This window comes from Oncorhynchus masou, chromosome 9, assembly GCF_036934945.1.
Source record: "Oncorhynchus masou masou isolate Uvic2021 chromosome 9, UVic_Omas_1.1, whole genome shotgun sequence".
NCBI classification, from domain to species: Eukaryota; Metazoa; Chordata; class Actinopteri; order Salmoniformes; family Salmonidae; genus Oncorhynchus; species Oncorhynchus masou.
This window is the reverse complement of record NC_088220.1, coordinates 64,107,689-64,123,253: the sequence shown is the minus strand read 5'-3', so window position 1 is coordinate 64,123,253 and position 15,565 is coordinate 64,107,689. Positions and strand designations below refer to the sequence as shown.

The 15,565-nt window shown below is 49.2% G+C and overlaps 1 protein-coding gene across 1 annotated transcript in view; it reads left to right on the top strand.

The window, feature by feature from the left end:
- LOC135546467 (reticulon-4 receptor-like 1) overlaps window positions 1-15,338 on the top strand; it is a 239,488-nt gene extending 224,150 nt beyond the window's left edge. Inside the window, exons 2-3 of the mRNA XM_064974904.1 lie at window positions 12,555-13,006; window positions 14,344-15,338. Coding sequence (XP_064830976.1) covers window positions 12,555-13,006; window positions 14,344-15,330 — 1,439 coding nt within the window. The 3' untranslated portion in view covers window positions 15,331-15,338. The remainder of the gene's footprint in view (window positions 1-12,554; window positions 13,007-14,343) is intronic.
- The last annotated feature ends 227 nt before the right edge of the window (window positions 15,339-15,565 follow it).

Here is a 15,565-nt window from a genome sequence, read left to right as displayed (position 1 = left end):
TCTGTTGCAGGTACCTTCAGTTCAGTGGAGGAGACCTCTCTGTTGCAGGTACCTTCAGTTCAGTGGAGGAGACCTCTCAGTCGTAGGTACCTTCAGTTCAGCTGAGGAGACCTCTCAGTCGTAGGTACCTTCAGTTCAGCAGAGGAGACCTTTCAGTCGTAGGTACCTTCAGTTCAGTTGAGGAGACCTCTCAGTCGTAGGTACCTTCAGTTCAGTTGAGGAGACCTCTCAGTCGTAGGTACCTTCAGTTCAGCAGAGGAGACCTTTCAGTCGTAGGTACCTTCAGTTCAGCAGAGGAGACCTCTCAGTCGCAGGTACCTTCAGTTCAGTTGAGGAGACCTCTCAGTCGTAGGTACCTTCAGTTCAGTTGAGGAGACCTCTCAGTCGTAGGTACCTTCAGTTCAGTGGAGGAGACCTCTCAGTCGTAGGTACCTTCAGTTCAGCAGAGGAGACCTCTCAGTCGCAGGTACCTCCAGTTCAGCAGAGGAGACCTCTCTGTTGCAGGTACCTTCAGTTCAGTGGAGGAGACCTCTCTGTTGCAGGTACCTTCAGTTCAGTGGAGGAGACCTCTCAGTCGTAGGTACCTTCAGTTCAGTTGAGGAGACCTCTCAGTCGTAGGTACCTTCAGTTCAGTTGAGGAGACCTCTCAGTTGCAGGTACCTCCAGTTCAGCAGAGGAGACCTCTCAGTCGTAGGTACCTTCAGTTCAACAGAGGAGACCTCTCAGTCGTAGGTACCTTCAGTTCAGCAGAGGAGACCTCTCAGTCGTAGGTACCTTCAGTTCAGCAGAGGAGACCTCTCAGTCGTAGGCACCTTCAGTTCAGCAGAGGAGACCTCTCAGTCGCAGGTACCTTCAGTTCAGCAGAGGAGACCTCTCAGTCGTAGGTACCTTCAGTTCAGCAGAGGAGACCTTTCAGTCGTAGGTACCTTCAGTTCAGTTGAGGAGACCTCTCAGTCGTAGGTACCTTCAGTTCAGCAGAGGAGACCTCTCAGTCGCAGGTACCTTCAGTTCAGCAGAGGAGACCTCTCAGTCGCAGGTACCTTCAGTTCAGCAGAGGAGACCTCTCAGTCGTAGGTACCTTCAGTTCAGCAGAGGAGACCTTTCAGTCGTAGGTACCTTCAGTTCAGTTGAGGAGACCTCTCAGTCGTAGGTACCTTCAGTTCAGCAGAGGAGACCTCTCAGTCGTAGGTACCTTCAGTTCAGTTGAGGAGACCTCTCAGTCGTAGGTACCTTCAGTTCAGTTGAGGAGACCTCTCAGTCGTAGGTACCTTCAGTTCAGTTGAGGAGACCTCTCAGTCGTAGGCACCTTCAGTTCAGTTGAGGAGACCTCTCAGTCATAGGTACCTTCAGTTCAGCAGAGGAGACCTTTCAGTCGTAGGTACCTTCAGTTCAGTTGAGGAGACCTCTCAGTCGTAGGTACCTTCAGTTCAGCAGAGGAGACCTCTCAGTCGTAGGTACCTTCAGTTCAGTTGAGGAGACCTCTCAGTCATAGGTACCTTCAGTTCAGTTGAGGAGACCTCTCAGTCGTAGGTACCTTCAGTTCAGTTGAGGAGACCTCTCAGTCGTAGGCACCTTCAGTTCAGCAGAGGAGACCTCTCAGTCGTAGGTACCTTCAGTTCAGCAGAGGAGACCTCTCAGTCGTAGGTACCTTCAGTTCAGTTGAGGAGACCTCTCAGTCGTAGGTACCTTCAGTTCAGTTGAGGAGACCTCTCAGTCGTAGGCACCTTCAGTTCAGTTGAGGAGACCTCTCAGTCGTAGGCACCTTCAGTTCAGCAGAGGAGACCTCTCAGTCGTAGGTACCTTCAGTTCAGCAGAGGAGACCTCTCAGTCGTAGGTACCTTCAGTTCAGTTGAGGAGACCTCTCAGTCGTAGGTACGTTCAGTTCAGTTGAGGAGACCTCTCAGTCGTAGGCACCTTCAGTTCAGTTGAGGAGACCTCTCAGTCGTAGGCACCTTCAGTTCAGTTGAGGAGACCTCTCAGTCACAGGTACCTTCAGTTCAGCAGAGGAGACCTCTCTGTTGCAGGTACCTTCAGTTCAGTTGAGGAGACCTCTCAGTCGTAGGCACCTTCAGTTCAGTTGAGGAGACCTCTCAGTCGTAGGCACCTTCAGTTCAGTTGAGGAGACCTCTCAGTCGCAGGTACCTTCAGTTCAGCAGAGGAGACCTCTCAGTCGTAGGTACCTTCAGTTCAGCAGAGGAGACCTCTCAGTCGTAGGTACCTTCAGTTCAGCAGAGGAGACCTTTCAGTCGTAGGTACCTTCAGTTCAGTTGAGGAGACCTCTCAGTCGTAGGTACCTTCAGTTCAGTTGAGGAGACCTCTCAGTCGTAGGCACCTTCAGTTCAGCAGAGGAGACCTCTCAGTCGTAGGTACCTTCAGTTCAGCAGAGGAGACCTCTCAGTCGTAGGTACCTTCAGTTCAGTTGAGGAGACCTCTCAGTCGTAGGTACCTTCAGTTCAGTTGAGGAGACCTCTCAGTCGTAGGCACCTTCAGTTCAGTTGAGGACATCTCTCAGTCGTAGGTACCTTCAGTTCAGTTGAGGAGACCTCTCAGTCGTAGGTACCTTCAGTTCAGCAGAGGAGACCTCTCAGTCGTAGGTACCTTCAGTTCAGTTGAGGAGACCTCTCAGTCGTAGGTACCTTCAGTTCAGTTGAGGAGACCTCTCAGTCGTAGGCACCTTCAGTTCAGTTGAGGACATCTCTCTGCCTGACGCCAGTGTGCTTACATATGATGAGAGCGCTGATCGTGGCCCACACACTGGACGACATCATACCACATGAATCAATCAGTTCCTTTACCTTACACTCCCACTCTGATCATTAAGACATAAGAGAGGGAGGATACTAAGAGGTTCTCTTCAGTGAATGTCATTTCTCTGCCATTGGTCCCCAGTCTTCCATTCCCTCTTATCCACTATCTAGGCCTATCATTTTCACATCATGAATATGCTGATTTCTAAGTGTTACCCTTATCTATCCTCAAGCTTGAGATGCTGGATGAAAATAACAGCAATCATTTAAATGACCACTAGGATCTAGTCAACAGATCACAGAGAGACAACTACAGGGTAATGGGCAAGCTACAGTATGATGGGCAAGCTACAGTATGAAGGGCAGGCTACAGTATGATGGGCAAACTACAGGATGGTGGGAAAACTACAGGATGATAGGAAAACTACAGGGTAATGGGAAAACTACAGGGTAATGGGAAAACTACAGGATGATGGGAAAACTACAGGATGATGGGAAAACTACAGGATGGTGGAAAACTACAGGATGATGGGAAAACTACAGGGTAATGGGAAAACTACAGGGTAATGGGAAAACTACAGGGTAATGGGAAAACTACAGGGTAATGGGAAAACTACAGGATAATGGGAAAACTACAGGATGATAGGAAAACTACAGTGTAATGGGAAAACTACAGGATGATGGGAAAACTACAGGGTAATGGAAAAACTACAAGGTAAAGGCAAAACTACAGGATGATGAGAAAACTACAGGGTGATGGGAAAACTACAGGGTAGTGGGAAAACTACAGGATGGTGGGCAAACTACAGGGTAATGGGAAAACTACAGGATGATGGGAAAACTACAGGGTAATGGGGAACTACAGGGTAATGGGAAAACTACAGGGTAATGGGAAAACTACAGGATGATGGGAAAACTACAGGGTAATGGGAAAACTACAGGATGATAGGAAAACTACAGGGTAATGAGAAAACTACAGGATGATGGGAAAACTACAGGGTAATGGGAAAACTACAGGGTAATGGCAAAACTACAGGATGATGAGAAAACTACAGGGTGATGGGAAAACTACAGGGTAATGGGAAAACTACAGTATGGTGGGCAAACTACAGGGTAATGGAAAAACTACAGTATGATGGGAAAACTACAGGGTGATGGGCAAACTACAGGATGATGGGCAAACTAAAGATTAATGGGAAAACTACAGGATGGTGGACAAACTACAGGGTAATGGGAAAACTACAGGATGATGGGCAAACTACAGGTTAATGGGGAAAATACAGGATGGTGGGCAAACTACAGGGTAATGGGGAAAATACAGGGTGGTGGGCAAACTACAGGGTAATGGGAAAACTACAGGATGATGGGCAAACTACAGGGTGATGGGAAACTACAGGATGGTGGGCAAACTACAGGGTAATGGGAAAACTACAGGGTAATGGAAGGACTACAGGGTAATGGGCAGACTACAGGGCAATGGGCAAACTCCAGGGTAATGGGCAGACTACAGGGTAATGAGCAGACTACAGGGTAATAGGCAGACTACAGGGTAATGGGCAGACTACAGGGTAATGGGCAGACTACAGTGTAATGGGAAAACTAGAGGGAAATAGGCAGACTACAGGGTAATAGGCAGACTACAGGGTAATGGGCAGACTACAGGGTAATAGGTAGATAACAGGGTAATAGGCAGACTACAGGGTAATAGGCAGACTACATGGTAATGGGCAGACTACTGGGTAATAGGCCGACTACAGGGTAATAGGCAGACTACTGGGTAATAGGCAGACTACAGGGTAATGGGCAGACTACAGGGTAATATGCAGACTACAGGGTAATGGGCAGACTACAGGGTAATGGGCAGACTACATGGTAATAGGCAGACTACAGGGTAATAGGCAGACTACAGGGTAATGGGCAGACTACTGGGTAATGGGCAGACTACTGGGTAATAGGCAGACTACTGGGTAATAGGCAGACTACAGGGTAATGAGCAGACTACAGGGTAATAGGCAGACTACAGGGTAATGGGCAGACTACTGTGTAATGGGCAGACTACAGGGCAATGGGCAAACTTCAGGGTAATGTGCAGACTACAGGGTAATGGGCAGACTACAGGGTAATAGGCAGACTACAGGGTAATGGGCAGACTACAGGGTAATGGGCAGACTACAGTGTAATGGGAAAACTAGAGGGAAATAGGCAGACTACAGGGTAATAGGCAGACTACAGGGTAATAGGCAGACTACAGGGTAATAGGCAGAATACAGGGTAATGGGCAGACTACTGGGTAATGGGCAGACTACAGGGTAATAGGCAGACTACTGGGTAATAGGCAGACTACAGGGTAATGGGCAGACTACAGGGTAATGGGCAGACTACTGGGTAATGGGCAGACTACAGGGTAATGGGCAGACTACAGGGTAATGGGCAGAATATAGGGTAATGGGCAGACTACAGGGTAATGGGCAGACTACAGGGTAATGGGCAGACTACAGGGTAATGGGCCAACTACAGGGTAATGTGCAGACTACAGGGTAATGGGCAGACTACAGGGTAATGGGCAGACTACAGGGTAATAGGCAGACTACAGGGTAATGGGCAGACTACAGGGTAATGGGCAGACTACAGGGTAATGGGCAGACTACAGGGTAATGGGCAGACGACAGGGTAATGGGCAGATTATAGGGTAATGGGCAGACTACAGGGTAATGGGCAGACGACAGGGTAATGGGCAGACTATAGGGTAATGGGCAGACGACAGGGTAATGGGCAGACGACAGGGTAATGGGCAGACTACAGGGTAATGGGCAGACTACAGGGTAATGTGCAGACTACAGGGTAATCAGCAGACTACAGGGTAATGTTAGGACTTCTTTATCCTCTGGTCAGTACTTCAGTAGTAGCCCTCTACAGACTCATTCCTTAATGCATAAGTGAAGTGTGGGGATCATGGACCCTACACTTGCTACTCTGTCACTGGGTTGGGAAAGGTCAAACTAACACGCGCCCTCTCGGACCCTAGGAACCCATTTGTCATGTGTTCTAGAGCTGTCACTAGGAGGAAATTACTGGAAGATTAGAGTGTAACTCAGTTCTTTATCAGGAGCATCCTGCTACTGCAGCCTGTAATTCACTGTTCACCACGACGTCAACTGACCCAGGTATGATGCCACTGACTGAGCAGTCAGTAATAATGATATGCTATTAAAGTATGATGATTACATAAGCAGTGCAGTACACAGTCACTTTCATAAAAGAAAAACAATGTCTTATCAAGGCAAAACACCACGGAGCTCCACAGAGTGCTAATTATATACAGAGCCTTTCTTTCCCTCTATGTTTTTCAGCTGACGCTCTACAGCTAAGAATGAGCCTGTTCAATCAATAGCTTAGTTTATTGCTTTGCCATTATTAAAGTGGTCCAGCTTGCTGTGTATCTATGACCATGACTGTAAACACCTTTATGGAGGAAATCAGGCTAAGCCGTGATTTATGGTCAGGCAATAGCAGGGGACGCTTATCAAGGGTCCTTGGAGAGAAACAGGAAATTGAGTTTGTCCAGTGTAATGGTGGGTAGAGAGACAGGCAGACCGATCCCTTCCTATTAGCAGAGATGTGTTATTCATGAGGGCAAATTTAGTGTGAACTATGTTTCATTGATATTCTACACAGTCACTTCTCACTGTCTAGGGACCAGAACCATTTTATTTTCTTCATTTATTTATCTATTTTCCCCTCGGTGACGACTAGGAATAAAGGGACTGGGTGACCGCGGGGTCACATGGTCAACCGTCAGGACCAATAGCGGGCTGTTAAATCATTCTCCCCAGTAACAAACTATTAACAGCATCTCTCATCAGCTGGGTGGGGAGGGTAGGGGGGAGATATGGGCCTGGGAGGGTGGGGAGAGAGACGGGTCCTGTGAGGGTGGAGAGAGAGACTGGTCCTAGGAGGGTGGAGAGAGAGACTGGTCCTAGGAGGGTGGAGAGAAAGACTGGTCCTGGGAGGGTGGAGAGAGAGACTGGTCCTAGGAGGGTGGAGAGAGAGACTGGTCCTAGGAGGGTGGAGAGAAAGACTGGTCCTGGGAGGGTGGAGAGAGAGACTGGGCCTAGGAGGGTGGAGAGAGAGACGGGCCCTGTGAGGGTGGAGAGAAAGACTGGTCCTGTGAGGGTGGAGAGAGAGACTGGTCCTGTGAGGGTGGAGAGAGAGACTGGTCCTAGGAGGGTGGAGAGAAAGACTGGTCCTGTGAGGGTGGAGAGATAGAGAGTGGTCCTGTGAGGGTGGAGAGAGAGAGAGTGGTCCTGTGAGGGTGGAGAGAAAGACTGGTCCTGTGAGGGTGGAGAGAGAGACTGGTCCTGTGAGGGTGGAGAGAAAGACTGGTCCTGTGAGGGTGGAGAGAGAGTGGTCCTGTGAGGGTGGAGAGAAAGACTGGTCCTGTGAGGGTGGAGAGAGAGACTGGTCCTGTGAGGGTGGAGAGAAAGACTGGTCCTGTGAGGGTGGAGAGAGAGTGGTCCTGTGAGGGTGGAGAGAAAGACTGGTCCTGTGAGGGTGGAGAGAGAGACTGGTCCTGTGAGGGTGGAGAGAGAGACGGGCCCTGTGAGGGTGGAGAGAAAGACTGGTCCTAGGAGGGTGGAGAGAGAGACTGGTCCTGTGAGGGTGGAGAGAGAGAGTGGTCCTGTGAGGGTGGAGAGAGAGACTGGTCCTGTGAGGGTGGAGAGAGAGACTGGTCCTAGGAGGGTGGAGAGAAAGACTGGTCCTAGGAGGGTGGAGAGAAAGACTGGTCCTGTGAGGGTGGAGAGAGAGAGAGTGGTCCTGTGAGGGTGGAGAGAGAGAGTGGTCCTGTGAGGGTGGAGAGAGAGACTGGTCCTAGGAGGGTGGAGAGAGAGACTGGTCCTGTGAGGGTGGAGAGAGAGAGTGGTCCTGTGAGGGTGGAGAGAGAGACTGGTCCTAGGAGGGTGGAGAGAGAGACTGGTCCTGTGAGGGTGGGGAGAGAGATGGGCCCTGTGAGGGTGGAGAGAGAGACTGGTCCTGTGAGGGTGGAGAGAGAGACTGGTCCTGTGAGGGTGGGGAGAGAGACGGGCCCTGTGAGGGTGGAGAGAAAGACTGGTCCTGTGAGGGTGGAGAGAGAGAGTGGTCCTGTGAGGGTGGAGAGAGAGACTGGTCCTAGGAGGGTGGAGAGAGAGACTGGTCCTGTGAGGGTGGGGAGAGAGGGTGGAGAGGGCCCTGTGAGGGTGGAGAGAAAGACTGGTCCTAGGAGGGTGGAGAGAGAAACTGGTCCTAGGAGGGTGGAGAGAGAGAGAGTGGTCCTGTGAGGGTGGAGAGAGAGACGGGCCCTGTGAGGGTGGAGAGAAAGACTGGTCCTGTGAGGGTGGAGAGAGAGAGTGGTCCTGTGAGGGTGGAGAGAGAGACTGGTCCTAGGAGGGTGGAGAGAGAGACTGGTCCTGTGAGGGTGGGGAGAGAGACGGGCCCTGTGAGGGTGGAGAGAGAGACTGGTCCTGTGAGGGTGGGGAGAGAGACGAGCCCTGTGAGGGTGGAGAGAGAGACGGGTCCTGTGAGTGTGGAGAGAGACTGGTCCTAGGAGGGTGGAGTCAGTAGGGAGTGGGGAGGGAGAGACTGGTCCTAGGAGGGTGGAGTCAGTAGGGAGGGGGGAGGGAGAGAGACTGGTCCAAGGAGGGTGGAGTCAGTAGGGAGGGGGGAGGAAGAGAGACTGGTCCTAGGAGGGTGGAGTCAGTAGGGAGGGGGGAGGGAGAGAGACTGGTCCTAGGAGGGTGGAGTCAGTAGGGAGGGAGGAGGGTGGAGTCAGTAGGGAGGGGGAGGGAGAGACTGGTCCTAGGAGGGTGGAGTCAGTAGGGAGGGGGAAGGAGAGAGACTGGTCCTAGGAGGGTGGAGTCAGTAGGGAGAGGGGAGGGTGGAGTCAGTAGGGAGGGTGGAGTCAGTAGGGAGGGAGGAGGGTGGAGTCAGTAGGGAGGGTGGAGTCAGTAGGGAGGGAGGAGGGTGGAGTCAGTAGGGAGGGAGGAGGGTGGAGTCAGTAGGGAGGGAGGAGGGTGGAGTCAGTAGGGAGGGAGGAGGGTGGAGCCAGTAGGGAGGGAGGAGGGTGGAGTCAGTAGAGAGGGGGAGGGAGAGAGTCAGCACCAGAAATAGCTGCGGTGCCATTTCCAGAAACATATTATCTCTCTTTCAGAACCTCTTTTATTCTGCTTGTGTGTCCAAAGCTATTTATATAATACAACTTAGGCTGAATGGCTTATTGTGTGAGCAAACAATGCCGGTATGATTATGAAACATTCATTTCTTGCATTTTTATTTGATGACAGCTGCACTACACCGTCCTCATGTTCCTCCTCTCAGTTTAAATCAATCTGTCTGTCAATAGCTCACCTTACAAACATTTCTCAAGTCTGACTATAACTTCGTGATCTGTCTCAGTCATTCCTCGACAACCTTTTTTATCTACCTGTTGTGTGTGAATGCATGCTGTGTATCCACAATGGCTCGGGGGGTGATGAGATCAGTGAGGTGGCAGGTGTGGAGCGCATGGTCTCTAGTGGAAAAAGTCTAGCTGATGCCAGCTGCAGAGGAGACAGCCGCCGTGCCATGCCACTGTGCCGTAGTATGCCGCTGTGCCCTGAAAGTAGGGCGAGGGTGGAGCTCACACGTTCCCTCCCGTCTCTCACACCGGAGACACAGACAAGCTTAGTGGTTATTTTAAGCAGCTCCATGGCGTCTACATCAACAGCTGCTGTTTCCCCTGCTACAGGAGGTGAGGGATGCTAAACAGGAATAGATCCTGGTCCAAGGAGACCAGGATGTGAAAGGAGAGGAGATATAATGTTAAGACACTACTGTACTGTTTGGTTTTCACTACACATTATCTGAGGCGTGGATAGAGAAAATGAATAAGATGGGAGATTATTCTGAGTAAAGAATGAATTACTGGGTCCTGACATGCTGGGGAAGGGGGGGACGACTGAGAGGGGAGGGGGAAGACAGGAGATATGGGGAAGGAGGGGGATCTTTCCATATAAAGCTTGATTAGCATCTGGGCCCGATTCAAATTCTTTCCCTATCTAAGTAGGATCTACTCACCCCCCCCCCCTCTCACTTTATCTCACTCATCATTTTCCAGTGTCATGGTTGATACCAAGCTCTATTAAAGACATGCACAAAGCAAAATGTGAATTTTAAAAAGCAAGACACAGAAAAGTTGAATCACAGGCCTGAGTGTGACGGCAGCTCTGAGAGGTGAAAGGAAGAGGTACTGGGTGGATAATGGAACAGATAAGGAAACCATCTACCTGGGCCATTCAATGATTCATAGCTTGAACATAGTTTCTCTTAAGTACATAGCATCCAAAAGCAGTGAAGTCCACAAAGTGGAGCAGGGTGAAACTGCAGTATGACATAAACAGTGCTGTTTGTGTCAGGAGATCAATGCCAATACCATGTGTATGAAGTGCAGTATACATTAAAATGGGAAAAGGCGAGCCAAAGAACAGTTGGTAAATAGGAAAGATGTCAATATTATGAATATAAAGCTGTTTTTCAAATAGGCGGCAATGTGATACATTGAAATATTCCTTAAACAGGGTGATCCATTGACTGTGTCTGAGTCTGTGTATCTGTTTGATACATCCTCCCAACCTTTATTTCCCGGGAGCATCCAGCATGTTTCTACTCATTTAGTCAAGTGCCATGTTCAATACATCTCCTTGTAAATAGAATAGTGAAAGAGAAAATAGGGAGAGAGAAATAAACAAACTGAAAAAGAGTGGAATGTAATGTGGAAGTAAAGTGACCACTATTTGATTGGGAAGTGTCCTTTCACAACAATTTAATACATTTTAGAGAAAGGAAGAAGAATAACCCTTTCTAGTTTTTCTAGTCCTTTTTGTAATCCTCTTGTTTTCGTCTAAGACATTCCTCTTGACTTTGTGATAGGTCCCTGTATAGTGCTTTACTGGCAGGCCTTCAGGAGTGGGAGATGTGTGCCCCAATGCAGTGAACCATGTAATGCGTCCCGACACTGATTCCACTCTCGTGTAAGGGCAGAGATGGCAGTGGCTGTGCCGTGTCCCCAGACCAAAGTGCATAGTCCTTTCCCCTCCGGCACTATGGCACCAAATGCATCTGTGTACGACACATGACTATCAAGGACTCTTCCAAATCTTGTAATCAGTGTAGTACTCTGTGATACCATTCAACAGTTTTATACACAGTTCAACCTAGAGAGGACCTGTATTCGGGAGTATGTTTGCATGGTGGATTGGGAGAATGCATTGTTAGTTGGTTGTCACCCAGCTGCAGAGTTGACAAACAGGATTACAGGGTCTGCTCTGGGGAGCGGAGAGTCTTCTGCCCCTGTTCAAGTAGCATGATACACGGCACACCTCTCCTTTCCTCTTCTCCGCTACGGTCACCAGACCCGACACACTGAGAAGGTCTGTGAAGTCAGACGCTGAATGTCACAGCTTCAACACACTGGGGAGGAGGAGGAATATTCAGATACATACATCTGTCTATGTCCCCTGTCCTGAAAGAGACTTTCCCTGCTCCTGAATTCCAGTGTAGCAGCGAGTTAAAAGACAACAGAAACGTATCGATTAGAGGGAGTGAATGAGTACCATGATGCCTTGAATAATAAATTGAAGGGAACACAGCCACCGCTTGTCAAATGGGGATTCTCATTACGAGGGGAAAGACTCCTGCTTTTCTCCCATTGGTTGATTCCCCCTGTAGATCAGCAGATGGATAATTCACACTACGGGGCCATGGAAGTGTGTCACCAAACAGCAGGAAGTCTAACTGTCTCTGAGAAACTTAACATAAATTTAAGTGAGCATTCCACACCCCATTTATCCCCCCTGCTTTCACAGGTGTGCTTTGACAGGTATTTTCTAATCCTTGCAGTAAAGGACTGGTTAATGAGAGGGGATTTACAACACACACACATGTCTCTCTCTCTCTCTCTCTCTCTCTCTGACTATGGTTCTGAGTATAGTAGAGTTGTAGTGAGCTGACAGACACAGATTAACTTCCTCTTATGACTACTATCTCCCAGAGGTGAGGAAATATTGGAAAACTGAGAAAACAAATGTTGTGTGTGCAGGAGGTGTACCTGTAATATAGATCCAGACAGACTTCCCGAGGAACTAAATACAGCGTACAACTGAAGCTCATGTTATTGTTTGGACTGATATTGAACAGACTCTAAGAGCAACACAGGCCTCATTCTGGAACCGACTTAGACACCAGAGGATTTGGAGTTGTGGATACTGAGCCAAGAGAGTAATGCAATGTCCACATTTGTATTGAGTGGCTCAATAGCAGCAGAATTCCTCAAAGGCCCATTGTCACTCCGTGAAGCCAGAAAATCTATGATAGCAACAGGTCACTTGGCATGAGTCATCTATCAGGACAGAATACGTTTTACTCTGTAATATAAATATATCTGACAGTCTCTCTCTGGTCTGGCCTCCCTACATCATCTCTCAGACTGTTTACTCCTGACCTGGCTGTCTCCATATCTCCCATCTCCTTTATCATCCTACCCCCCTTTCCCTTCGGTCTTCCTGGTCAATATCTCACTCTTTTATCACTTTGATTCCACTTACAGTATTTCTCCTCTCCCCCAATACATCTTTCTCGACTTCATTGAAAATAATATTCCAAAAACTATTCTTCTTTCCTTTCAAGTTCCGAAGTGGACATCAAAGTCAGACGGCAGAATTTAAATTCAGAATCAAACCCCAGACTAAATGTAGCTATGTCCTCTTATACATGTTCCTCTCTCTGTCCTCTCTCCAGGCTGCAGGCTAGAGTTCCTGCTGGTTCTCTGTGGTTTGGAGCTTTCCTGGTCCTGCCCACACCACTGTATCTGCTACACTGCACCCAGTACTGTCAGCTGCCAGGCACACAACTTCCTGTCCGTTCCCGAAGGCATTCCCCCGCACAGCGAGCGCATCTTCCTGCAGAACAATAAGATCCACCGGCTGCTGCAGGGCCACTTCAGTCCCACCACGGTCACACTGTGGATCTACTCCAACAACATCACCTACATCGAGCCCTCCACCTTCCACGGCTTCGCCCAGCTGGAGGAGCTGGACCTGGGGGACAACCGTCACCTGCGTTCCCTGGCTGCAGACACCTTCCATGGGCTGGGCCGGCTCCATGCTCTGCACCTGTACCGCTGTGGGCTCAGTGCGCTGCCCAGTAACATCTTCCTGGGGCTACGCAACCTGCAGTATCTCTACCTACAGGTACACTGGGGCTCTATGGCACTCTGAGTCAAATGAAACAATTCTGCATTATAAATTATAATTTAAAAAAATATATACATTTATACCATACCGTTCAAAAGTTTTGGATCATTTAGAAATGTTCTTGTTTTTCCAAAGAAAAGCCATTTTTTTATCAAATTGATACAGTGTAGACATTGTTCATGTTGTAAATTACTATTGTAGCTGGAAACGGCAGATTTTTTTATGGAATATCTACATATGCGTACAGAGGCCCATTATCAGCAACCATCACTCCTGTGTTCCAATGGCACGTTGTGTTATCTACTTCAAGTTGATCATTTTGAAAGACTAATTGATCATTAGAAAACCCTTTTGCAATTAACAGTGAAGAGGCGACCCTGGGATGCTGGCCTTCTAGGCAGAGTTGCAACGAAAAAGCCAGATCTTAGACTGGCCAATACAAATAAAAGATTAAGATGGACAAAATAACACAGACACTGGACTGGTGTTTTGCGGGTACTATTTAATGAAGCTGCCAGTTGAGGAATTGTGAGGTGTCTGTTTCTCAAACTTTCTCAAACCTCTAATATACTTGTCCTTTTGCTCAGTTGTGCACCGTGGCCTCCCACTCCTCTTTCTATTCTGGTTCGAGCCCGTTTGCACTGTTCTGTGAAGGTAGTAGTACACAGTGTTGCACGAGATCTTCCGTTTCTTGGCAATTTCTCGCATGGAATAGCCTTAATTTCTCAGAATAAGAATAGACTGATGAGTTTCAGAAGAAAGTCTTTGTTTCTGGCCATTTTGAGCCTGTAATCGAACCCACAAATGCTGATGCTCAAGATACTCAACTAGTCTAAAGAAGACCAGTTTTATTGCTTCTTTAATCAGAACAGTTTTCATCTGTGCTAACATAATTGCAAAAGGGTTTTCTGTTGATCAATTAGCCTTTTAAAATGCTAAACTTGGATTAGATAACACAACATGCCATTGAAACACAGGAGTGATGGTTGCTGATAATGGGCCTCTGTTCGCCTATGTAGATATTCCATTAAACAATCTGCCGTTTCCAGCTACAACAGTCATTTACAACATTAACAATGTCTACACTGTATTTCTGATCAATTTTATTTTATTTTCATGGACAAAAAACGTGCTTTTCTTTCAAAAACAAGGATATTTCTAAGTGACCCAAAACTTTTGAACGGTAGTGTATACCCAGTGCTGTTAAGCTGTGGTTTCTCTGTCCTACTTTATAGTAGCCACATACCTTATAACCAAGCAACATGGTAGGAACAGTGTTACAGAGTACTGAAGGTGTATAACCTCTCCATGTTGCTGTGTTTGGCTGTTCTCAGGATAATCACCTGGAATTCCTGCAGGATGACGTCTTTGTGGACCTCCACAACCTGAGCCACCTGTTCCTGCATGGGAACCGTCTGTGGTCGCTGCACCAGAACACCTTCCGGGGGCTGGGGGCCCTGGACCGCCTGCTGCTGCACCACAACCAGCTGCAGTGGGTGGACCGCCTGGCCTTCCACGACCTGCGTCGCCTCACCACCCTCTACCTGTTCAACAACTCACTGACCGAGCTGTCTGGAGACTGTCTGGCACTGCTGCCTGCCCTGGAGTACCTGCGCCTCAACGACAACCCCTGGGAGTGTGACTGCAAGGCCATGTCGCTGTGGGACTGGCTCAAACGCTTCAGAGGTTCTACTTCGTCCGTAGGCTGTCAGGCCCCGGCCGAGCTGGCTGGGAAGGACCTCAAGCAGCTCCGCAAGGAGGACTTCCCCAACTGCTCTGGCTCTGAGTCCCTGCACCAGAGCAAGACCTGGGCCGGGACTGATAAGGTGTCTCTGAAGAAGGAGCCACACCCGGTGCCACCGCCTCACTCCCACCCCCACAGCCCTCACCACGAGGCGCCATACTACCCCTCGCCGCCTTCGCCTCTGCCCCATCCGCCCCCGTCCATAAGCGGGGAGGCCCCGGGATCAGAGGGACAGCCTGGGGTGGCGCCCCCTCTGAGGCCAGGCCGCGCTCGGAACTGCACCCGCCAGCGCGTCAGGGGAGGCAAGGGGAAGGGGCAGAACGAGGTGCATACCTTAAAGGAGATGGCCGATAAAGAATATTCCTTGCCTGATTTTGAAGGGGGCAAATATGACCACACGTCCCCAGATGGCACCATCACGCGGAGGAAGCATAAGTGCCCTCCCCGGACCACTGTTCGCCCCCCTAGTGGGGTGCAACAAGCCACCAATAGGGCCATGTTCTCCCAGCCCTTAGTGCATCTCAGCACCATACTGGGAGCTTTGTTGCCCGTGACCATTGTCCATATTCTCCGCTGACCTAGAGGGGGGGAATAGATACTGGCTAAACAACAACAGTGCAGTCCTCAGACCTGCTCTATCTCCTGCACAACAAGGCCTGTGTGTGTGTGTGTGTACTTTGTGTGTATGTGGTTGTGTGTTTAAAACATTGTGTAGGGAGCTTCGCTGTTTAGACTCTGAAATAGACTTTCAATCATCAACATAAAATGTGAAAAGACTCACGATGCTGTGTGAGGGACGGGGATGTGTGAGG